The 26,520-nt window shown below is 42.4% G+C and overlaps 1 protein-coding gene across 1 annotated transcript; it reads right to left on the bottom strand.

The window, feature by feature from the left end:
- Nucleotides 1-8,857: 8,857 nt before the first annotated feature.
- Nucleotides 8,858-14,017, bottom strand: LOC137430689 (neurogenic differentiation factor 1-like). Its single transcript, XM_068121465.2, has 2 exons — nt 13,737-14,017; nt 8,858-11,211 (listed from the first exon to the last, which is right to left on the bottom strand). The coding sequence occupies exon 2, from the start codon at nt 11,163-11,165 to the stop codon at nt 10,035-10,037; it is 1,131 nt and encodes a 376-aa protein (XP_067977566.1). The 5' UTR covers nt 11,166-11,211; nt 13,737-14,017; the 3' UTR covers nt 8,858-10,034.
- Between the last annotated feature and the right edge of the window lie 12,503 nt (nt 14,018-26,520).

Genomic DNA, 26,520 nt, shown 5'->3' with positions numbered 1-26,520 from the left:
TACTTGGACATTCGGCACGACTTAGATACATCAAGGTGGGTTCTTCTTCATCTTCGAGACACTTGGATCATACTAAAACTTACACATTCCTAACTTTCCGATGAGATTCATCATCTAACCCCACACACGTAACAATACGTATGTAAGTTTGATATTTTTGCGTTGCATTTTAAAATATATATTTTTAATTTCTAAAAAAAAAATATTCCATTTTGACATTATGCCGTATTTTGTGTAGATTGGTGACAAAATACCTCAATTTAATCCATTTTAAATTCCAGCTGTAACACAACAAAATGTGGAAAAAGTCAAGTGGTGTGAATACTTTCTGAAGGCACTGTAACTGCACCATTATTCGCTCCAGGAGGGAGGTTACATTAAATTTCATGCATTTTTTCCAAACTTGTTTTTGCTATTTGGGTATTCTTACATATACATAATATGCAAAAAAAACAAAAAACAAACAAAAAAAACACCTTTAGAGGCCATTTTTCCCCGCAAACCGGGGGTTGGCCTTTTTCGGGCACCGTGGTTGTTGTTGTTGATCCCCTTTTTGAAGCAATGTTTTACAGCCGGATGCCCTTCCTGCCGCCAACCCTGTTTGTCACCTTTTACGACAACCAGGGAATTACCAGTGAACTGGTACTCAATTTGCCGACCTCGGAAGGATGACAGGCTGAGTCAACCCCACTGGCGTTAATTCAGCGATCGACTGGGGTTCGAACCCAGGATCCTCGGATCCTAAGCTGGCACCCTAGCCGCCAAACCAACACCAGGTTTAACATAATATGCAAATGAGGTTGCTAAATTACATTTGGATTTACTAAAGGCCTTGTTTCAATGATTATATCTTTTTCACAACCAGTAAATAGAATTCCCAACATAACTAGTATTCTGCTCTGTTTTTGGAAACACTCCGTTTGTCCTCAGCTTATATGATTGTAGAAACAAAGTTATAAGGCTTGTTTAATCGATGAATATGACCATAAGCTAACAAAGGTGATAAAAGAGGCAGCCTCAGCAATAACAAAAAAACAAGAAGACGTCTTGCTGCTATATTTGCAAAATCCAATACTCCCCAAAATAAAAAGGTTGCCATGGATACATAAAATTGTCCATTTAATTAAGATTAAAATTGACGATCTTAATCAATGCTCGGGTCAATTGGAATAAAATTGATGATTTTTCAGATGAAAATTGATGGTTTTAGAAGTTTAACCTTGAGTTGACCTTTGACCTTTTGACCATAAATAGTTGGTTTCCCAATTCAGTGAAGTAATATGCAGTTGCTGTTTAATTTTCAATCTAATCAGATGAAATGTGACTACATTTTTTAGATGAAAATTGTCGGTTTTTGAAATTTGACCTTGACTTGACCTTTGGCATTTTGACCTGAAAATAGTTGGTTTCCCATATAGTGACTCAATATGAAAATGCTGTTCAACTCAAGTCAATCACATTTAAAATGACAATTTTAGAATTTCGCTTATGTTGATCTTTTGGCCGATGTTGACCGAAATTGAGAAATATCGCATGAAAATTGAGGATTTTAGAAATTTGAAAAAAGTGGTTGACTTTAGGCTTATGTTGACCTTTTGGTCTATGTTGATCTCAAAAATAGTTGGTGGATGAATTCAGTAGGCCGATATGTAAATCCTATTCAAATTTCAAGTCAATCGGATGAAAGTTGGATATTAACAAATTTCAAAAAAAAGTGGTTGACCTTTGGCCTATGTTGACATTTTGACATTTTGACCTCAAAGATATATAGGATTTTGTCAGACCACGAACTCTACCATTTGGTGAAGTTTCGTGAAGATCGGTTAAAAACTGTGACCTGCAGGCAAGTATAAGTGAGCGGACAGAAAAACACACACTCACCGGAGTGATCAACATACTTGCAAATAAAAAATAAAAAAATTGCCAAGTAACAAACAAACAAATGAAAAATCACTCATAGAGTGACACTTGGCAAAACAGAACAAAGTAGAATGGCACTCAGTCGAGCATCCTTTTGACCTTAAATATAATTAGTTGTTGAATTCAGTGACTTGATATGCAAATCGTCTTCAAAGTTTAAGTTAATTGGATGAAAATTGAAAATTTTAGAAACTTGGCCTATGTTGACCTCAACAATACTTGGTGGTTGGTTTCAGGAAGCTGATATGCCAATCATATTCAGTTTTCAAGTCAATCGGATGAAAATTGAGGATTTTGGATATGTGAAAAAGTGGTTGACCTTCTGGCCTATGTTGACCCTTTTGCCTATGCTGTTCTCAAAAATAGTTCGTGGTTGAATTGACTTCGCTGATAAGTAAATCCCATTCAAATATCAAGTGAATCAGATGAAAATTAAGGATTTTAGAAATTTGAAATTGTTGTTGACCTTTGGCCTATGTTGACCTTTTGGCCTATGCTGATCTAAAAAATAGTTGGTGGTTGAATTTCGTTAGCTGAAATGAAACCCCATTCAAATTTCAAGTCCATCGGATTAAAATTGAGGATTGTAGAAATTTGAAATTGTTGTTGACCTTTGGCCTATGTCGATCTTTTGGCCCATGATGATCTCGAAAATAGTTGCTGGTTGAATTCAGTTAGCCTATATGTAAATCCTTTTGAAATTTCAAGTCATTCGGATGAAAATTGAGGATATTAGAAATTTGAAAAAAGTGGTTGACCTTTGGCCTATGTTGACCTTTTGGCCGAAGCTGATCTCAAAAATAGTTGGTGGTTGAATTCAGTAAGCTTATATGTAAATCCGATTCAAATTTCAAGTCAATCGGATGAAAATTGAGGATATTAGAAATTCAAAAAAAGTGGCTGACCTTTGGCCTATGTTGACCTTTTGTCCTATGCTGATCTCAAAAATAGTTTGTAGTTGAATTCAGTTAGCCGATATGTAAATCCTATTAAAATTTCATGTCAATCGGATTAAAATTGAGGATTTTAGAAATCTGAAAAAGTGGTTGACCTTTGGCCTATGTTGACCTTTTGACCTCAAAAATATATAGTATTTTGTCGGACCACAAACTACCATTTGGTGACGTTTCGTGAAGATCGGTTTCAAATTGTGACCTGTAGGGAAGTATTCGTGAGCGGACAGACAAACACGACACACACATATATACACACACACACACACACACACACACACACACACACACACAAAGAAACAGAAACCAGAGTGATAAACATACATGCAAAAAAAACATGAAAATTGATTGTTTTCTGATGAAAATTGATGATTTTGGAAGTTTGACCTCGAGTTGACCTTTGACCTTTTGACCTCAAAAATAGTTGGTTTCCCAATTCAGTGAGGCAATGTGCAAATGCAGTTCTATTATCAAGTCAATTGGATGAAAATTGATGGGTTTTCAGATGAAAATTGATCTTGGAAGTTTGACCTTAAGTTGATCTTTGACCTTTTGACCTCAAAAATAGTTGGTTTTCCGATTTAGTGACAATTATTTTGCCCAAATGTATTTGTAATATACATGATATTACATTTTATAACAATTGAAGTTGAAGATTTAAGTTGAAAAAAAAAATTATTTCAAAACAAATTTAAAAAAATAAAACATTTTTTCAATTTTTTTTTTTTAAACATACCCTTAGAGCATACACACGGGAGAGCTAGGTGCATACCAGAGGCTAGGTGCATATTGTAATACATATATATACCCCAGTTAGGCATTCAGCATTGCATTCTGGCATTTAGGTCAGTAGCATTGGCAGCAGGATAATACAAGTGGCGGCATGATCAGGTGCTGGTGGTGGTAGTGCAGCTGGTGCAACAATAGGTGCTGAGATCGAGAGAGAGAGAGAAGAGTGGAGAAGGAGACCGATGGGGGAGAGGTGTTGTTTGTCAAAGTGGTCCAAGTGGTAAGAGGTGGAAAGAGGAGGAGGTGGAAAGCAAGAGGGTTGTCAGATGCTTGTGATTGGCAGGTAGTGGCAGACCTAAAGCCACAATTGGTATTCCCAGAGGAGATCTGTGTGACAAGGTTGCGGCCTGACATTGCCATCTGGTCAGGTGCAACAAGACAGGTCATCTTGGGGGAATTGTCTGTACCTTGGGAAGAGAACATGGAGGAGGTGCACGAGATGAAGAGAGGAAAGTACAGTGAGCTGGAGGCAGAGTGCCGGGAGAAGGGTTGGCGAGTTTCGTGTCAGCTATTTGAGGTGGGGTGTAGAGGGTATATTGGCAATTCCTTTTCTGCATTTCTTGCTCGGCTGGGAGTGTGTGGGACAGAAAGAAGGAGGATGTGTGACAAGGTGGCCCAGGTTGCCTTGAAAGGCTCACTTTGGATATGGAGGAAGTTTATGGAGGCATGTCGAACGGTGTAGGTTGGGGTTGTGGGGGGTGGTTCATTTCAGGCTAAAGGGGTAGTGACTGAGCACGGAAGACAAATGGAGAAGTGTGTGTGTGTGTGTGTGTGTGTGTGTGTGTGTGTGTGTGTGTGTGTGTGTGTGTGTATGTTGCAGGAGTGTGTGTGTGTGTGTGTGTTGCAGGAGTGTGTGTGGTTTTGCATGAATGTGTTTTTGTTTGAGTGGTGCATGTTGTAAGGGTGGTGGCCAGTTGTTGTTTTTTGTTGTTTTTTGGTGTGTAAGTGAGTCGCTGAGGGGCTATTGATTCTGGCAGTGGAGGCGGTTTTGTTGTTGTAGTCTGAGTTCTGACTGGCTGGGGGTGGGGGTATGTACGCATCCAGGTGCAGTTGCTGCATGTGGAGGCGTATGTGCCCCTGCTGGCCCACCTTAGCTGACCGCATCGAGGTTGAAGGGCCGAAACGGGATGATGCTGAGGACCTCGACTGAGGATCCGGTCAGTGAGGAACACCTGTGACCAGGTGTTTTGAAATTTTATATATATATATATATATATATATATATATATATATATATATATATATATATATATCTCGATATATGTATCGTTTTTGGCGCTATCACTCAATGGTGAAGAATCACTTGTAGATTTTAAAAATTCTCATATCCACAATCGGATGAGGATCTTCACCAAGATGTAATATTTTTGTCCTTGTCACATGTCCACCAATTTTTGGCGGAATCCATTCATAACTTTTTGAGGTATCCTATTCATAAACAAACAGAAAAACAGACAGGGGTGAAAACATAACCGCCCACCTTCTGTAACGGAGGTAAAAATACCTTGGAAGAAGAAAACAAATTCCCGAATTTAGAGATAAATCAGAGCTGGGACTAATCTGCAATAATAGAGAAAAGATGGACCTGAAGAACGGTCATTTAACTTGCTCTCCGATATTTATAAATTGTCCACAAAAGCTATCAATAACCAGCTCTTTATTTAACTGGACAACTACCAACCATGGGAGCGAAAAGGTTTTTGAAGTGCATACTCAACAATAGATATCTTCAAACTTCAAACTTCAACAACCTTCAAACATTAAATCGGATTTTTTTTGAATCAAGAGAATATAAATTTCCCTTCTCCCTACAATTTATTAATTAAAAGAGCCTGTGACACTATGGTAACAAATAGCATCAATAAACGCCCTACATTACCTAAACATCAATTCCGGTTCAGTCAACATATTAAGCAAAGCCTATTATGGTGGAACAACAACCTTCAAACTGCACCCGTGCTGCAGAAGGATCTACATTGAAAAAGGTATTAAACAAGCAGATACAATCTCACCAAAATTGCTCAATTCATGCCTAGGAGTGTCTCAACCACTCAATTAGAAATAAAAAGGAATAAATGTCAACAGAGAAAGGAAAATACCTCCATGACACAGACAATGTTGTTTTAATTTCAAATAAAGGGGAATAATTCAAAACTTGATGGAATAAATAAATGCTTAGTGTAAGAGGTTCAAAAGAAAAATGAATAGGACGAAAATAAACAACATGTTCAACCGCAATGCAAGGGAGCAAGAAATGCCAATCGATCAGTGAATATTGAAAGAAAACAGTGATTACATTTCCTTATGCCAACTTGAAAATGGATTAGATTGAGGTACTTTGAAGAAGTGAAGAGATATACCAGCCCAGGATGGACAGCCATTGGAAAATTTAAATAAAAGGCCATGTGAAGGAAACTGCCTATGTACGAAGAACAAAATAAGAGTTTACAATCAATGTGCAAGACTAGTAATGATGAGTGGCAGTGAAAGGTTGCCTTTTACAAAAATGGTGGAGCAGCAATTGAACACCAGGCCGATAATAGACCTTGCTGCAAATTATAACCGATATATGGCAATAATTACTGACACCCTCGAGACTTGAAATATCAGAAAAACCGAAAAGACTAGAATTAGGGATGAAAATGAATAATTGACTGGAATAGAAGGTTTTAAGATGTTGTGAATAGAGGAATTGACCATGGTGGTGGAGAGGCGTTTGTCCTGCAGTGGACTGCAATATGTAAGTCAACTCGAACGTCATACGTTATAAATATATGATGCCTTATGATCTGAACATCTGTTGTGTGTTACGGGGGGGTAGGCAATGCAATACCTTAGTCCAGGTAGAATTGTATCGTATAGTGTGCTCCAAATGTCGCAATGAAGAAGAAGAACCAATATGTACCATAAGCAGGAATCCGTTAGACCGGATGTTGTGAAAGAGTGTATCTTTGTGCCCATGACGAGGGGTGGGGTTATGTTTATTAGTTAGGGATTAATGGTAAATTCCTTGGATGTAAATCGCCTCTGTACTTTTCACTTTGTCCCTTATGACACACACCACACCTGCCATGCACTCCACACCTAAAATAAACCCCAAATATAAGTGACCGCAACAGGACATTGAACAATAACGCTGCGCCGCCACCTGCCACATCGCAGCATCAAGCAGGAAGGGTCCGTGGGGCCACGCCCCAAAGAGCAGTGTTTGGTCCAGTATTCTCGAGCGTTGAGAGGGACCTGCTGATAGCAGCACGCGTGGGGATCGTCGGATGACCTCAGAGTATTGAGACAAAAGACTGTGTTCCGATATTTTCTGCCTTTTGGGTCCTGGGTTTGGTGACGAAAGGCCGCATATACATCTCTCTCGGCATCTGGATTTCATCACAAACAGTCGAGTCCCGACATTTTGTCCTCTTGTGTTGGGACATTGGTGCCGTGCATTCACAGTTACCCCCTTGCACCAGGGACATTGCAAGCGAACGGTCGCATATACGGTGCTCTATTGTGTTGGGTCCTCGTTGTGTGTGGTTGGAGATTGGGCTCGCCCTTGGCGGTGGCATTCGCACACTACACTCTCTCACTTCCTGGTGTTCGTGAAAGGCGGACGCAGTCGTGCATTTTGTCTTCATGGTCCCTGGCTTTCATCGGTTCGAGTGACTGCATTGTCCTTTCCTTGACCCGTTGGTGCTGACTGTGTGTAATCGTCGGGGCGCTGAGAGACGCCTGTGCTGTGTGAAGCAGACGGAGAGGACAAGCACTGCTGGAGTGAACAAGCAGTGTGCTAAGGCCTGCTTACTGCGCATGGACTTTGCACCAGGGCGCGTTTCCCGCACACGGACCTCCGGGACCCGTTCGCAGACTGACGGGGTTCAAGAGCTGCTCAGAGCTAAGTACACAAACACACACATAATTTGCTAGTTATTTTTCCCCTTGTGTTTTCGATGAGTCCGTGTGGAGGGTCCCTCGATTAGGAATTTTAGTTTTCCGTGCATTCTTTGTTACCGGCATTCCTTTCAATAAAGCCGGTATTTGTAAATTTTAATTCCGTGTCAGTTTAAATTGATTAACACGGTCGCAGATGTTCGGTGGAGTTTGTACAGGTAAGAGCTTCACTGCCCTCATCCCCCGTGTGTATTCACGCCGTCATTGGATTAAAAGCCTTGGAGTGCAAAGGTCGATCGGCCAATCCGTCCACAGGGATGTTCACCCCAGGAACGCGACAATATTAAGCAAAGCCTATTATGGTGGAACAACAACCTTCAAACTGCACCAGTGCTGCAGAAGGATCTACATTGAAAAAGGTATTAAACAAGCAGATACAATCTCACCAAAATTGCTCAATTCATGCCTAGGAGTGTCTCCAACAACTTGATTAGAAATAAAAAGGAATAAATGTCAACAGAGAAAGGAAAATACCTCCATTACACAGACAAAGTTGTTTTAATTTCAAATAAAGGGAATAATTCAAAATTTAATGGAATAAATAAATGTTTAGTGTAAGAGGTTCTAAATATAAATGAATAGGACGAAAATAAACATCATGTTCAACCGCAATGCAAGAGAGCAAGAAATGCCACTAGATCAGTGAATATTGAAAGAAAACAGTGATTACATTTCCTTATGCCAACTTGAAAATGGATTAGATTGAGGTACTTTGAAGAAGTGAAGAGATATACCAGCCCAGGATGGACAGCCATTGGAAAATTTAAATAAAAGGCCATGTGAAGGAAACTGCCTATGTACGAAGAACAAAATAAGAGTTTACAATCAATGTGCAATACTAGTAATGATGAGTGGCAGTGAAAGGTTGCCTTTTACAAAAATGATGGAGCAGCAATTGAACACCAGGCCGATAATAGACCTTGCTGCAAATTATAACCGATATATGGCAATAATTACTGACACCCTCGAGACTTGAAATATCAGAAAAACCGAAAAGACTAGAATTAGGGATGAAAATGAATAATTGACTGGAATAGAAGGTTTTAAGATGTTGTGAATAGAGGAATTGACCATGGTGGTGGAGAGGCGTTTGTCCTGCAGTGGACTGCAATATGTAAGTCAACTCGAACGTCATACGTTATAAATATATGATGCCTTATGATCTGAACATCTGTTGTGTGTTATCATAGATTATATGATTTATAGATATAAATACATTATAACATTCATATTCGTATTTTTTTATTATTACAGTAACATTACATTTACACCTTTTTTTTCAAAATAGACACAAGTCTCATTTAAACATTAAGAAAATGCATGTGATGTGTGTATCGTATAATTAAACATACTACTAATTTAATCTTTTCATTCCCATTAACAGCTCAGATCACATTGTCAAGGAAATAACATATCGTCAATTAGGCCAGTGTTTATACTTCAATAAATCAAATAATACAGCAAGTGTGAACATTTTACATGTGCTATGTTTAAATACTGAAAGCCATTTTCAAGGTTGACCTGCACATGCATGGCTGCAGATATAAGATTCAAACATCATTAAAATGACAAATGTAAGCATTTGGACAGGTTGATGCAGACGACCTGACATGTGTGAACTAACTTATTTTCTTGTATTTGAAGGTTGTGCTGGGCAAATGTAAAACAGCAATTCACCTGGACGAATTGACGGATGAACGATGTTTGTCTTTGTTTTCTATGAATGTTTTTTGTTATTAAATTATATTTTGTAATAATTACACAACTTCTGTTGATTTTCATGGCATACTACAATGGGGGAATTGTATTTTTCTTTGCAACCTGTTCTTAACAAGGATTGCTTGTTATTCTCTACAAAACTGCTAAGGCAACACATTTGTGCATTAGGCTGATTTATGACTCTCAAACTGTCCAACCATTTAGAAAGAAACAGTACCGTACTTATGCACCACCTCGGCCAAAAATACGTTTTCATTATTATAAAATTTTCCTTAGAAAATTTGTTGTTAGAAAATGGGTCAAAAATAATTTGCTACGAATGGGGATATGTTTAAATATGAGATTTTACGATGCACAATTCAAAAAGTTGCATAGCTTCCTAATTATTGCTTATAGTGACAATCAAGAGATTGAATTTCATTGACGGAAAAAAGTTATGAAAATACGGGTAACTGTGTATAAAGTTATCTCAAGATTTAGAATACACTTCTGCACAAATGTGACATACATTCTTTAACACGTCAAGACCTTGAAGTCACAATGTACTCAATTAAGCACATTCTTGGCATCTATACAAGCAAATGTTGAAAATAACTGCATGGCAATTTTCTTGCTTTCAAAATATAATACAGGAAGCATACTGTGTAATGAGGAGCAGACAGTGAGTCATTGCATGTCATCATTTGAAGATCATCTATAGTTTAGCACTCAGTTGTGGAACACAGAACTAAGATGAGAGCCCATTAAATGCCTGTCATGTTGAGGATGATTGTCATAAGAGGATTCCATGGAGGGCTCACAGCGTAAGCTTGGTGGTGGAAACACAGGAATGCTTCCATGCTGAGCACCATTGGATCCACCTGGGTAATGAGTGCCAAAGCGATATGACTTGTCAAAATGCATGGGCACTTCATGACGAAATGAGAAATTTCCATTGATGCTTAGTGGTGGACTAAGTGGAGGGTCAAAGCTTGGAGGGCTGGAACACTCAGGGGCAGAGGCAACAGCTGTTGGGCCTGGTCCTGTGTCAAAGAAACCCTCCAGTGCACCTCCATAGCTGTCTGGTCGAACCTGGAAGGCTTGATTTCCTTCGGATGGTGCCTGGTAGGGGGGACTTGGTAGTCCTGGAGAGCGATGGAAGGCACTATAAGGGTGATGGGGTGGTAGTTGAAAAGGTGTACTCGAAGGGATCTGCATGTGCATGAAGTCAGAGCTCTGCTCTGGGAGGAAGGTACGAGGATTGAGCTGCAAGCATCCAGCAATCAGGTTAGCAGTGGGCTGTGAAAGTCCTCGGCAAAGTGTCTGCACAAAAGAGAGCAAGTCAGGGCTTGTGCCTGACCGTAATATCTCTGAAAGAGCCCAGATGTAATTCTTAGCGAGGCGCAATGTCTCAATTTTTGAGAGTTTTTGAGTTTTTGAGTAGCATGGCACGATTTTCCGGAGCTGGTCCAGTGCTGCATTCAGTCCGTGCATTCGATTACGTTCTCTCGTATTTGCTTTCATACGTCTCATGCGAAAACGCTCCTTTCTTGCCTTTGTCATCTTCTTCTTCTTTGGACCACGACGTTTGGGTTTTTCTTGACTATCGATGTCCCCATCCTCATCATCCTCATCGTGTCTCAGGTCCTCTTCTGCAGTATCGTCCTTTTCATTTTCAGAAGAAAGTGAGAACACATTATCTTGTGATGTACAGCTTTCTTCCCTATCACAGTCTGTAAGTTCATCTGCAAGGCACCCATGGTTGGTCCACTTGGAGACATTTTCAGGCTCTGGCATGTCCTGGAATGAGTCGGTCGCCTTCATTCCCATTTGCATGAGCCCGGTGCTTTTTTCACTCATCAAACAAGTAGAATCAGCCTTCCAAATGGTACCTTACACGTTACACCTGCAAAACAGGGCAAAGGAGTTAATTTGAATATTAATCATTTTCTTATTAAGCTATTATGATGTTTATATAATTACTCATCATTTTTTGAAGATATACTGGATTTACAATTAATAATATTTGAGTTTCTCAATAAAGTTATTTAAATATTATTAAAGTTTATGATTAAAATGCAATAAATAGCAAATGAGAAATGCTGATTCAAAAGAAAGATTGTTATTTAAGAGAGGGCAGATGTAATTCTGGAATCTTTTTAGACAATATTTTATTATTTATACCATTTTCAAAATGCTCTTCAAATGGAAGAGGTTATGAAAATTAAAGCTGATTGGCACTTGTAATCAGTTTATTATGAGAATGACTCGAGGCTTCTCATCAAAACATGAACACGATCTGACTATTATTTGCTGACTGCATTCATCAAGCACATTTTTGCCAAAACGAAGAACAAAGAAGTAAAGATACATTCAAAGTACACCGCCCCCATGCCAAATAATTAAATATCCTCCTGCGCAGCATTGCCGGGGCGCCTTAGGCGCCGGGCAATACCGCAGTGCACCTCATAGAGAGTGCATTGGGAGGGAGAGGTGCACAATAATTGATTGATTAATTGCATCATTAAAATCAATAAATGATTATCATAAAAAATTCTTCTTCAGTTGGCTAATAGCATAACTAAACCACTGGTGCTTCATCCAAAGATGTAACTTTTTGAAAATTAATTAAATAGGTCATTAATCAAAAAAAAATTTTAAATTGATTAATCAATAAATCAAAAATATCCTTTACAGCCAAATCACTTGGTCACTGTCATGTCCAAATATCAGCTTCCTAGCTCAAATGGTGCCTGAGTTATTGCCCAGATGAGAAAGAAAATATATAAATGACTAAGAATGAAAATAAATAAATAATAATCCTAAAAAATTAAATAATTAATTAATTGGCTAATATAATACATAAACCACCACCATTTCATCCAAATCTGTTTAAAAAAAGTAATTGATTAAATCATTAATCGAATAATTAAATAATTAAGTGATTAATTGATTAATCAACAAATCTAAAATACCCTTTACAGCCAAATCACTTGGTCATTGTCATGTCCAAATATCAGCTTCCGAGCTCAAATGGTGCCTGAGATATTGCCCAGATGAGAAAGGAAATAAATAAGTGCTTAATTAATCTATAATAATTAAGTAACTAATTAATTAATTGATTAATCAAAAAACAAAACATTCCGTTTATGACAAAGTGCTTGCTCACTATTGTGCCCAAATATCAGCCTCCTCGCTCAAATGATGGCTGAGATATCGCCCGGACAAACAAACACACAAACAAGAAAACAAACAACCGGAGTGAAAATTGAGTACTCCCTTTCAGCGTGCGTCATTGCCGAGCCCCCTTCTGTGCCCGGCAATGACGTTATGCAGCGCCTGGAGATGGCAGAGGAAAGGAGCGGTGTACAATATTCAGTTGGAGGTTATATGAGAATGCGCAACTTAAACCTGCAATCATGTTTTTCGTTTGCAAGTTAATGATAAACATTGGAGTGAATGTTGAGAGAATCGGAAGCCTGCAAGCACAATAACGTTGCGGGGTCAGGTACACACTGTGCTCAGTAATAAACGTAAGCCGCATGACAACTGCTTAAGGAATATGGAAACAAACTTGATATCTTTTCTCCGCAGCGATATATTACATATGGAAAACACATTTCGCCGCATGATTCAATATCGTGTTTTCCTGGCAATATATTTTCAAGTTGAATTCAAAAATGTAAGGTATATATATACCATGTGTACATCGGATGAATTGCATTTTCTGAAACAGCTCTCGATGGAAATATAATAGGGAACAAATTAGCCAAGTAAATGTGGTAGAAGATCAACTTTAATTTAGATAAACGAAATACCTTGTTTATTTAAGAGGTTAATATAAAAAAAACTGTAGTTTTAACTATTTTTCGCAAAAGCAGAATAATGATCTTTCAAATTAGCACTTTATAAATACATTTAATATACCTGAAATATTACACGCAATACTTTAATGAAGATATTACACAATGCACACTGCGCAATATATAAACTGATTAAACAATTACTGATACGTCAAACTTTATTGTAAAGAGAATTCACTCCTGTCCCCCATTTGGAATGAAATACTTTGATATGCAAGAAAGCAAATATGAACACACATAACAGCAATGTTTATACAGATAAAACTTCATGCAGAAGATACAATAATAATGACGAATAAGTGTTTCAATTCGTAAATGTTGCTTTGGTTCACGACAGAAACGGACGGTAATAAAATTCGAAAAACTCCGTAACTGGGACAACTTGTAGATATGCGATTGTATGAAAGGTTTTCACAATGATTGGAAAGCAACAAAACACCTGTTCATGATTTTGAAGAAAGCGCACAGGTCACAACAAACCGATACGAACTCATGATGCTGATGAAGCGATGAGCGACGTTGAACTGTGATCGCGTGCGCTCGTTTGCTTGAATGCGCCGATACTCACCTTGGGAGCTCAGGTGCTCGAAGCAATCGGGAGACCAAGACGAGCAGGTTGAGCTGATAGTGCGGCGGCTCTGTTGCTGACAGCGAGACGAGCGATCCATGCGTGGTCCCCGCCTCGTTTTCGCCGATGCCACCAGCCGACAGATTATAGGGGAGGATGGGAGGCCATATGGCTCTGTACGCGTCATGATGTAGCGAAGTCACGTGCTCAGGCAGATTTGTATTACAGCCGCAGAGATTAGGGATCCATGTTTATTCCTTTGTGGCACCAGCATTGACCATCTGTCACCAGTTAGAACGGCGCCACACAAACCTTATACTCCTCAAGGAAGAAATCAAAGTACGAAAGATTTTTGACATGTTGAAAACACTGATTTTCTCAACATTATTCCAACATACAATGTGAACTTAGAGGGACAATTAAGTAACACTTCATCTTGATACACACACGCACACATATATATATATATATATATACACACACACACACACACACACACACACATATATATATACATATACACACACACACACACACATATATATATATATATATATATACATATACACACACACACACACACACACGAACACACACATATATATATATATATATATATATATATATATATATATATATATATATACATATACACACACACACACACACACACACACACACACACACACACACACACACACACACACACACACACACACACACACACACACATATATATATATATATATATATATATATATATATATATATATATATATATATATATACTGAAACACAAAAGAAACTTACCACCTTTGAAACCTTTAAATATCAACAATAACACTGCGTGTAGTAAATGTGTGAACTTATTTGTGGACAATAGTGTCCTCACTGTCAGACAAAACGGTCACGGATGGTCACTTGAACCTTCAATGGTCACTTCATAGTACAGCTGTTGAACAGCCGTTTTGACTGTCAGTGATTAGCCAAGGGGTACGGGATGATTTTAATGAGCTGCACGTGATGTCTTGATATTGGCTTTAAAAAGGCCAGTGCAAAATGGGCATTTTGACTGAAAAATGTGACCATTTTGACCATTTTGACCAACTTCAAAAAGACCGAAAATGCAAAAGAAACTTACCACTTGTTTGAAATGTAATAAAATTGTAACAGTTCAAAATAAAACAAACCAACAATTGCGAATTGAAACATTGGCATTTTATTGATGACATGTCAAGTTTTTGACCAAGATACACCATCTCATCAGTTTGTTCTACAGTACAGAACAGCACAGGATGCAATGTCAGTCCCCTTTCAATAGCGTGTATGGCCACCATTGTTTTGGATACAGGCAGTGCATCATCGGCGTATACTGCCTACCAGTCTTTGGATGGATTGCTGCTGGATTCTGTCCCACTCAGTCCTCAATGTCTGAAGCAGCTCTGCCCGTGTCCTGGCCCTTCCAACTACGCGTCTCCCAAGCTCATCCCACAGGTGCTCTATGGGATTCAGGTCAGGGGAGAGCGCAGGCCACTGCATGGTGTTGATGTTCTCGCCTTGGAGAAATGCAGTGGTAAAGCGAGCAGCATGGGGACGAGCGTTGTCATGCTGAAAGGTTCTCAGTTCTGGGTGGTCTAGCAGGAATGGCAGCAGATGAGGTCGCAGGATGTTATCCACATACCGCTGGGCGTTAAGATTCCCATCCACAACCACCAGTGGCGTCCTGTACCAGCATGATATGGCGGCCCACACCATCACACTTGGGCCACCCCACCTGTTGGCTTGATGCACGCAACAATCGGCATATCGCTCGCCAGTTCTTCTCCAGACACGCTCACGCCCATCAGGACTGTCCACACAGAACCTTGACTCATCGCTGAAAGCGACCTCGTTCCACTGCGCCAAGGTCCACCGCTGATGCTGCTGGCACCATCTCTGACGGTTGCGGCGATGGGCAACCGTCATCACGGGGCCTCTGTATGGTCTTCTGGCAGTCAGACCATAGTCATGCAGTCGTCTTCGTGCAGTATCATTGGAGATCCGTGGGTTTGCACGCCCCGGAGTTTCTGCCGCAGTGCGGGATGCTGGACGGAATCGATCCCGCAGGTGACTTCGGACCATCTGCCTGTCCTGCCTTGCAGTGGTGACTCTTGGCCTCCCTGATCGAGGTCTGTCATCTGCAGAGTTGTGGAGGGTGTCTCTGTCCACCAGAGCCGATATCGTCTGGTGTGAACAGCCATGGCGACATGCCACCTCACGGTAGCTCAGTCCGCCTTGCAGCATGCCCAGGGCACGCTGCCGTTGATCCCTTGACAATCGTGGCATGTTGATTGAAATGCCCATTTTGCACTGGCCTTTTTAAAGCCAATATCAAGACATCACGTGCAGCTCATTAAAATCATCCCGTACCCCTTGGCTAATCACTGACAGTCAAAACGGCTGTTCAACAGCTGTGCTATGAAGTGACCATTGAAGGTTCAAGTGACCATCCGTGACCATTTTGTCTGACAGTGACGACACTATTGTCCACAAATAAGTTCACACATTTACTATACGCAGTGTTATTGTTGATATTTAAAGGTTTCAAAGGTGGTAAGTTTCTTTTGTGTTTTCGGTCTTTTTGAAGTTGGTCAAAATGGTCAAATGTTTCGGTCAAAATGCCCATTTTGCACTGGCCTTTTTAAAGCCAATATCAAGACATCACGTGCAGCTCATTAAAATCATCCCGTACCCCTTGGCTAATCACTGACAGTCAAAACGGCTGTTCAACAGCTGTGCTATGAAGTGACCATTGAAGGTTCAAGTGACCATCCGTGACCGTTTTGTCTGACAGTGAGGACACTATTGTCCACAAATAAGTTCACACATTTACTACACGCAGTGTTATTGTTGATATTTAAAGGTTTCAAAGGTGGTAAGTTTCTTTTGCGTTTCAGTATATATATAACTGTGAGAAATTGTAGAAACTCCACAGTATGAGCAGGGCGTCTCATTTGCATTAAATAAATAATCGGGAGATTAAATCAGACGCGGACGTAGCTTCAGGATGTCAATCTTTAATTTGACAAGCTTTCGACCAACAAAGGTCTTCTTCTTAGTCTACAAAAACAACAGGCATGTACATCAGTCAAGCATGCATAGTGATATGTGTGTAAGATGTGTGATATGTGTAGAAAATGCGCACAAAAGGAAGAGTGATGCCAAGGCTCACTCACCGTCCCCAAGTTCAACGGAAGTGAAGTGCAGCTTACAGTTACCGTTCGCGTTACAGTTCGGTGCACGTGCATATACAAATATAGAGATACATACATACATAAACACACAAGCATATATTCATATACCATTTATATTCATATAATATATTTATATATATATATATATATATATATATATATATATATATATATATACAGTGGAACCTTGACTTATGAGTTTAATTCGTTCTGTGACCGAGCTCGTAACTCAATTTGCTCGTTTCTCAAATCAAATTTCCCCATTAAAATGCATTGAAATGCTATTAATCCGTTCCAGCCCGCCAAAAACCACACCAATTTTTTTTTAAATATACAGTATATATAAAAATATCTCGCGCTTTATATTTCACCTGTATGCAGCATACAAGTTGGCAGGATGGCCTGGACTGGAGGTACGCACACTTGACTAAACTGTCCAGCCTGGGTTTGAATCCCAACCCAGCTATAACCTGTCATGGGTGAATCACAGGCAGGGTGATTCATCAATGTGTGTACCGCTAAACTGGGCGCCCCGTTTGCGTCCCATTAGTTGTTGGATGTTAAGGATCTCACCGTGTTTTCCACAAAGAGAAGGCGAGCTATCGCCGGCACTCTGAACAAGTTGTGGCCTGGCATGCTCTTCTCCTCTGCCGTTATATACGTCCTCCTCGGCATCTTTTTCCAGAAGAGCCCTGTCTCGTCACAGTTGCAGATTTGCTGGGGGATGTATCGTTCGGCTTCTATCAGTTCGGCAAAAGTTATAATAAAATCTTCAGCTGCCTTCACATCCGCCTCACCAAGTCGACAACACGCACACCTCGCTCATGTTTTTCGACGATTGCGTGTTTTATATCCAAGCACATCATCCTCTTCTTCTTCTCAGTACTGCCCTTGGCACTCAATTTCTTAGGACCTGTGGTTAAAACTAAGAAATTTTCCAAAATAACCAAAATGTGAAAACAAAGCAGCAGCTATATACGGCAGAAATGCTTGCACGGCAAGATAACCACGTGACCGGAACCCACCTGGTGGCGGGTAGCGTAAGCTCCAAAATAACCAACATGCGAAAACAAAGCAGCAGCGATATACGGCAGAGATACTTGCACGGCAAGATAACCACGTGACCGGAACCCACCTGGTGGCGGGTAGCGTAAGCTCCAAAATAACCAACATGCGAAAACAAAGCAGCAGCGATATACGGCAGAGATACTTGCATGGCAAGATAACCACGTGACCGGAACCCACCTGGTGGCGGGTGGCGCAGCTCCAAAATAACCAAAATGCGAAAACAAAACAGCAGCGATATACGGCAGAAATGCTTGCACGGCAAGATAACCACGTGACCGGAACCCACCTGGTGGCGGGTGGCGAAAGCTCGTAACTCAGATCTCGGCTCACATCTCAAAGCAATAAACCGCCCGAGCGACGGCTCGTATCTCGGAAAACTCGTAAGTTGGTGCACTCGTAAGTCAAGGTTCCACTGTGTGTATATATATATATATATATATATATATCAGTCACTATGCGATTTCATACCATCAGTGGTGAACCGCCATTAAGGTATCCCATCCAGCTGTGCTGTACCTTAATGGGAGCGATAAGTGCCATCTGCCACATGGCACATTACCTCTGGTATCCACTCATTATATGGAATCCCCTTATGGATATATATATATGAATTATATGGAATATATATATATATTTATAGAAATGACATATAGAGGTAGAATGAATGAATGAATGAATGAATGGGTTACGGTTAATGATTTGATTGGGTTGATGTAGGAACAGTCTTTAATCATCAAAATTTATGCCATGAGGGATTTTTGTCCGAAGTTTATGTTTCCAAAAGGACTCACGTTTCAGAATCGTGGTGTGTGATCGATTTGTGATTGATTCAATGGCAGAGATTTGAATGTCATTTATCGAGTGATCCGGTTGATTAAAGTGTATCGTGTAAGGTAGAGATTTGCCCTGACTGGTGCGGAAGTTATTGATTTCTGACCGGGTGTTATTAAGTCGTGTGTAGAGTGTATTCTCAGTTTTTCCAACATATTGTTTGTTGCACTTTTGGCAAATGATTAGGTATATGACCCATGTAGATTTGCAGTTCATATAGGAGGTGATGGGGAATTTTTGTCCAGTGCTAGAATTACAAAATTTGTTTCCTTCTAGTAAATGCTTATGAATAATACATTTTTTTGCTGTGCATTTATAGAAGCCAGGGATCCTAGTTTCTTTGTTGTGGGGCTGTGGGTGCTTTGCATGGAGAATCCGACCACGTCGAAATGATGTTAGTGGAGGTTGAGGAAATGTGGTGCCGAGTGTTTCTGATTGGTGGAGGAGAGGAAGGGCCTTTTTCAGAATACTTGGCAATTGGGATGAGGTAGGAGAGTAGGTGGTTACCAGTGGAACACGGTTAGTTGCAGGTTTGGGTTTGTAAGTCAGAAGGTCTGCTCTCGGTATGCGTTTTGCTCGGTTTATTGCTTCTTTCACAGAGTGAGGGTCATAGTTTCTTGTCATGAAGTGTGTTTCTAATTGGCAGAGAGAAGTTTCTTCTGCCATTTTTGTTGAGCAAATGCATCTTACTCTGAGTGCTTGACTGTTTGGTATGCTTGCAATTGTATGTTTAGGATGAGATGAAGAAGGGAGAAGGTAAGAGTGAGTGTCTGTTGGTTTGGTGTATAGTTCTGTTTCGAGTCTGTTATTTTGAAGCGTGAGTGATGTGTCTAGAAAGCGAACTTCGGACTGTGAGCTGTCGAATGTAAACTTGATGGTCGGATGAATCAAATTTAATTAATTTTGGAATTGTGTGAGACTACAGGGGGATTTTGACCAGATGAACTGGATGTCATCAATATAACGTACCCAGGATTTTTAAAGGATGCCGTGATGAGGTTGTGCATTGATCTTGGCCTCTATCATTCCCATGAAGATGTTGGCGTATGATGGTGCAACAGGGGTACCCATAGCGGTACCTTGAGTTTGAATGTAATGTCGTCAGTTGAATTGGAAATTATTCAGTTTGAGTGTCAGTTCTAATAGGCGCATAAGGTCTTGAGTAGGTGGTATTGGGACTTGTCGTGTATCTAGTGCTTTGCGGCATGCAGACAGGCCTTCTGAATGTGGAATATTAGTGTAGAGGGATGTAACATCTGCTGTGACTAAAATGGTGTGGGAGTTGAAAGGTGAGTATATTCTGTTCAATCCTTGGATGTGGGTCAGAAAACTGGTTGTGTCCTTGAGGTATGAGGAGAGATTCATCACGAGAGGACGTAAATGACAGTCAACAAATTTTGATATTAGAACAGTTGGACATGTGCAGCCAGATACGATTGGTCTACCTGGATTGTTTACCTTGTGTATTTTAGGAAGAAAATAAAGGTTAGGGCAATGAGGATCTTTCGGAAGCAAGCAAGATTTGATGGTTTTATCCACCCGAATAGAATCTACTACCCTTTTAACCTCTTCAAGATGTAAAAGGGTAGGGTCGGATGGGAGCTCTTTGTAAGTATCACTATGTAGTTGACGATTACCTTCTGCAACGTAATCGGTAGTCGTATATATATATTGTTGTATATATGTATAGATATATATATATATATTGTTGCGGATCTCGGACGTCGGCTTTCCCCTTATCAAGGGGGGGGGGGTTAATCCCCTTGTCTTTTTATCTGCCCGAGCCGAGTCCTGGAAGTTATAACGTCCTTCCCGGCGCGGCGTTAAGTAGGGTTTGTTAGGCCTAGGGATTCACTACTACCTAATTACTAACGCCGGCCGGAAACGAGGGAATAACTCCCGTTCGAAACACGGATATGATGGAGAATGCCGAGCGGATAGCAATCCGCGATCCGAGCTATTAACAAATGACTACACCCGATTCTGAGCGGTTGCGATCGTGCCACGTTTACCCAATGAGAGAAAAGACGGATGCGATCAGTTAAGAAGAAACCAAGAAAGAACAGGGCAATTTATTACACATGTACAGAAAGAAGAGGAAACAAAAGAATGTACAGGATAGGAAGAGGAAGAAGCAGTTACACAGGGCAGTCTTAGACAGTCTTATTCTTAATACCCAGGACAAACATACACACTCACATGGGGATTGTAGATGGTGGATGGTCACCGGCTCGTCCAGGCTCCGGTCGGCTCCAATCCAAGCTCCGATCCAGCGGACGAAACCCGGCAGGCAGCTCTGCGTGTAGTTGAACGCGACTGGACAATTATATAGCGGGGGGAAGCTGGTACGCTGCGTACATAATATTTGCACTATACAAAGGCACCAAACGCCCCCTCTCCAATGTACTCCTTTGATAAGGTCCTTCTTTCATAAGCGCCACTGCATCAGCCCCGTCAATGCAACGCGCGTTCCCCCAGTAAGTCAAATGCGCTCTCTCCCATCAGTAAGTAAGTTCTCATCAAGCGCACCGTATATCTCATAAGTCGGTTCTTGCAATCACGACAGTCCTACGCGCAGTCCTGTTGGTAAATGTGCTCGCTGGCGAGTCCTGTGAAAGGGCTTTGCGCTCGCTTTGATAACTCACCAAGCGATCACTCCCCGAGCCCCAAAGCCACGCCTGTCGGCGATGTCACTTCAGCCCTGGTTGGCTGGTTAAAGCTTACCGGCCCCGCCTTTGACGGCTGGATGACGTGGCCACACCTTCTTCCTGGTGATCGCCCCCTTTCTTGGGCCTCACCGCATGGCTTATGGCGGCGTTTGGTCGGAAGCCCAGCGAGGCTGTGAACGCTGCTGGCAGAGGCGTGTAACAATTTGGGAGGGCCATGGGCAGACTGGAGGGCGCGTGATGGCGTCGATTGGAGAGGGAGGTTGCAAAATGAACGGAATGGGCCTACTTCTTATTTGATTGACACAACGCAGATTCAACTATTGGAAACATGGCCTTACCTATACACATACTAATGAAATAACTGAAGTCCTATGGTAGCCTACGTGTTGCTTGTGGCCTAACTATCGGGTGCAACCTTTAACCTTTTAATGATGGGATATTTACAAGAAAGTGTGGGTTCTAAAACCGCAACACTGCACACCCCCCTTTTTCCAGGCTCATCCCGAGCCGAAACAAAAGGACTATCTTTTAAAGAATGTGACACTCAGGTGTGGTTACCCTCTACTTTTAACCTACTACCCTGAGTGCGACAGTTTTAACACTAGATATGTCCCCCCTGCTGCGTTGCGTCCTATCTAACTGACTCACGCTCACAATTAACCGAATTACGGAATTATTCTCAAACTACACATAAAGCCAGTGGGGATCATTATTTACAAGACTACTATTATTTACACTACAACCCAGGACCTGTCTTTTGTGGGAAAAAGCAGAGAGTGTTTTGAAAAGAGGAAAATGCCATTGTAATCGACTGCACCGCTACACGATACACCCATATGCACAATAAATGCACCATAATAAAAAAATGTGCACGAAAACACCAGCATGAAAAGGTACAAAACAAACATTTTAAAATAATAAATGTCGTCTTCTGCTTGTCTGCTGGGCCGATGTATCCTGGCTTGATCTTCTTGCTTGATTTAATAAAAAGGGCACAAACCGCATCCACTTTTTTATTTATGGCCAGCAGGGCCAACTCAGGTGGTCCACTGCTGGGCATTGATGCCACTTAAAACAGTGATCCACAAGCCAGATACCGCTGGCAGCAATGGTCTGTCCCAGCAGAGGTGCCGGACCACAGAACGTGTGGTCCATAAGTGACAGGCCACAGAACGTGTGGTCCATAGGGTGTACCGGTGCAGGCAGGCATGCAGGCAGCAAGAGTGCAGGCAGCACAATCCAGGGCACCTGCACACTCCCCTCGCACAAAAAGACCATGGTCCATGAGTGGGGAAGGAAGACAAAGCAAAGGTTAGTGGGGGGAAAGGGCGCAAGGGTACACATCAAAACAAGGCAATGCGACATGAAGGGCGCAGGAGAGCGAGCTGAGAAAGCTCGTCCCTAGCGTTCGTCACCCCCCATGTCACCTACTCTACCCTTGCCCCTACCCCGTATTTACACAATTTACAACTTTACAAATTCGTCTCTACCCGTCTTGTCCCCCATATCTCCCCTAAACCAAATTCGTCATCAATCCCTCCTAAGGAGGGAAGAGATGGAATCAACCCAAAATGTCTCACCCAAGTCAAGATGCGTCTTACATTCTCCAAAATCGTTTACAAAATCTGGTGTGGAGTCCTATCACCTTGGTGAGTGGATGCGGATGGTGCGAAGAGATTTTCTCCCTAACTATTCTTCTAAATGACATTAACACAGTTGAACTACCCGGGGACTTGCCCTGCCAATCCATTGGCCAATTTACACTATGCGGTTCTAAAAACCAATTCCCATTGACCATACTGTGGCGCTCTACCAATTTGGGGTCTCACTCCCCTGATTTTTCCATACTGTGCCCTCGCACAATTTTGGGGCTGGGTCGTGTGACTCTCCTAGCAGGTCCTACTTACCTGCGCACCTCCGCCAATGAATGTCGCCACCCGAGCTTGCCTAGCTCCTCGCTCTACCCTAACCTGGGGAAGGCCCTCCCTGGCACTTACCCCCTCTGTGCCCTCTCTGGCATTGGGCTACCCGGGTCCTCTCCTGGGATCCTCGGGCCCTGCTGAACTCTACACAACACTACGTGGCTTCCAGAGCCTACCTGCGGCCTCACCTGGCCGACAGACTACCAGTGGCGGAGTGCTCAATAACCATACGCACTAACAGGCTCACACGCCCAGCCATTCCATACACTTATGCACCCATCCAAGCAGTACTCTGCTACTATCCGCACCACAGATGCCAATATCCAACAAAATTCACCTACTCCCTCCACCTACTTTTAAACTACCCTCCCCGGGTATTCGTGAAGGGGTCCATCCTTCCCCCATCCACACCTTCGCACCATGCACTCCACTCCACTCATCCCACACTCCTCACTCCACACCATTCATTCCAGACCATTTATTCACTTTTACACAAACACACATCCTTCCCGAGCATTGCCTCTCAATTCCTCATTTGCTCACCAGCACTACCCGGAATCTCATTCATACACAATAACACACATCCTCAATACTCCACTCATACACTTTTACACACACACATCTTTCACGAGCATTGCCTCATGCACACAGATTTTCCCACGCTCAATTCCTCATTTGAACATGCTCACCAGCAAGATTCTCATTCAATTCCTCATTTAAACTAGACCACAAACACACTGCATCATCTAATCTAACTATTTTCCCTAATACTGGTGCTTCCCGTCATCCCTTATACTACGCACATCCCCCGTCGTTATCATCCAACTACTCTACTCTACGTCCCCACTACCTGTACAATGTCACTACTTAAATCTAGTCACCTATGGTCATCTCTAGATCCTAACATTATCCAAGCCCTCCCTGGATAGTTCTCACCGCCAAACCCCATAAACCTATAGCTCCTTTGCCTCAATTGAATGGTACAACTACCATTCGCTATCATCACTACTACCAAATGTCCACTACTCTGAGCCTCTCGGGGTGGAAATACATTTTTACAGCTCGGCTTCGAAAAACCGAGCCATGTATACGGGTGGTCAGTCTCCTGTAGGTTGGGTCCGTCCAGCATTTTCGATTCTGGGGAGGAGGCATACTCGGGCCGAGGTTCCAAGGTCCATCCCAGCGCAGAACCTTGCGGTCTCCGGCCCGATGACCCAACCTCCCCTGGTTGGAACACCGCGCCCGCCAGGGGGCAAAGGTCAGACATGGCCTTTCTCCCCTGGAATCGTGCCGGTCGCCGCTACGACGCGGCGCCGACCATACAGGGCGGAGCCCGGCCCGAATCGTGCACGGTGCTCCTTGCAAGGGCACCGCGGCAACGATCCCCGCCGGCCCCCGCAGCACACAAAGAACACCACGCCCCGAGAGCTCGCGTCGGCTATACGTCGGACTAAGCGCTGCCCCGGTCAGCGTCGATGCTCGAATCGCATGCTCACACCATGCGTTCCTTTTCTCTCTCGCACATCCCATACACTCCGTGCACTCTTTTACCGCACTCTCTCTCTGTGCACTCCACCCAGGCGCACTCACACACTCCATTACACACCTCTCTCGTGCACATCTCGGCGCACTCATTCTACTCGTACACTCCATTACACACCTTTCTTCCATGCACTCCTCCCGTGCATTCTCCCCCGTTACGTACTCCGTAACCACCCCGGGTGTGCACTCTTGCATCCACCCACTCAGCGCACACCTACCCACGGGTGTGCAATCCCCTGTCACACACCCAATCACGTGCTCCGGTGTGCATCCCCGCACACGCTCCTCATCCATCTCCAGTGTGCATCCTCGCACACTCTCTCCATCCATCTCACACTCTGTGTCACACTCACTCCCACTATCACACTCTGTTTCACAGTCACCTTCCGGCGCCATTCGCACATGCGCGCCATTTCCATTCACACAGCGCACCACGGACCTTCCACAAGCGCCCGGGTTACGCCGGGATCCCAAGCGCGCGAAAAATCCTTTCGCGCCAAACCTTTTCGCGCCATATACAGCCCGGCTTACCTTTGGGATCCTCTTCTCCACACGCACCTGCAAACTCCCATGTTGGTTAAGAAGTACTGCATCGTGATGTGAATACAGACTTTGCACATTTTCCATTTCTTCCTTCCGCGAGTGCTTTTCTAAGTCCGCCGTCTCTTGAATTCCAATTTCCATTATAATTTATTCATTTTCTTTTTCCTCGACGACCGCCGGTGCATATGAATTTGCCCTGTCCAATTCGGCGGTCGTCGGGTTTTTCACACCCCGTGTCGCTATTTCTATCCCGGTCCAGTTAACTGTGCCTTGCTCCAGCTCGCTTTTCCCACGTTCCTCACACCACGCTACCTCGTCGTGTACAAATGCGCCTTTCCCGCTCGACATGCGATCAATGTCCTTCCCCAATGCTCTTATTTCACACCTGGCTTCCTCCCTCGCTAACCCCTCATTTATTTCTCGGGCTTGGCCACCCACGTCTTCCAATTGGCCCTCTAATTTGCTTCCTAATCCTCCCAATTTGTTTTCTAATCCTTTTATTTCCCAGGTGGATTTATCACTTTGGGCGTCCAATTTGCCATTTATTTTATTTATTTCATTCTGTTGGGTACCCATTATTTCCTTCATTTCCCGGGTTTTGTCCTTTTTTTTCTTTCGTGGATTTGTCATTCATTTGTTTTATTTCCACCATGAATTGCGCCATGAAGGCTTGCATGTCGACCACCCCCACTTGCGCAGCGGGCGCAGCCCTCGCCGCCATGTGCGAGGCGCCGCCATTTTGTGCGCCTGAAACCCCCACTGCCGCATCCTCATTCCTTTCCTCCTCCATCTCTTCCAGTTGTTCTTCCCTGGGGTCCTGAGTTAATTCTAACCCTTCCTCTACCCCCTCATTTTCCCCCACCGGCATCCGATCGCCTTGGCTATCCATGGCACGATTCAAAATTTAGATGTTAAATAAAATTTCGGCCGCTGGTAATTTTGACCAAATTTTTCCACAGATAGGAAAATTTGGTTC

Source organism: Myxine glutinosa, chromosome 7 (genome assembly GCF_964187855.1).
Source record: "Myxine glutinosa chromosome 7, kmMyxGlut1.1, whole genome shotgun sequence".
NCBI lineage: Eukaryota > Metazoa > Chordata > Myxini > Myxiniformes > Myxinidae > Myxine > Myxine glutinosa.
The sequence above is the reverse complement of the archived record's forward strand: the minus strand, read 5'-3'. Positions and strand labels throughout refer to the sequence as shown.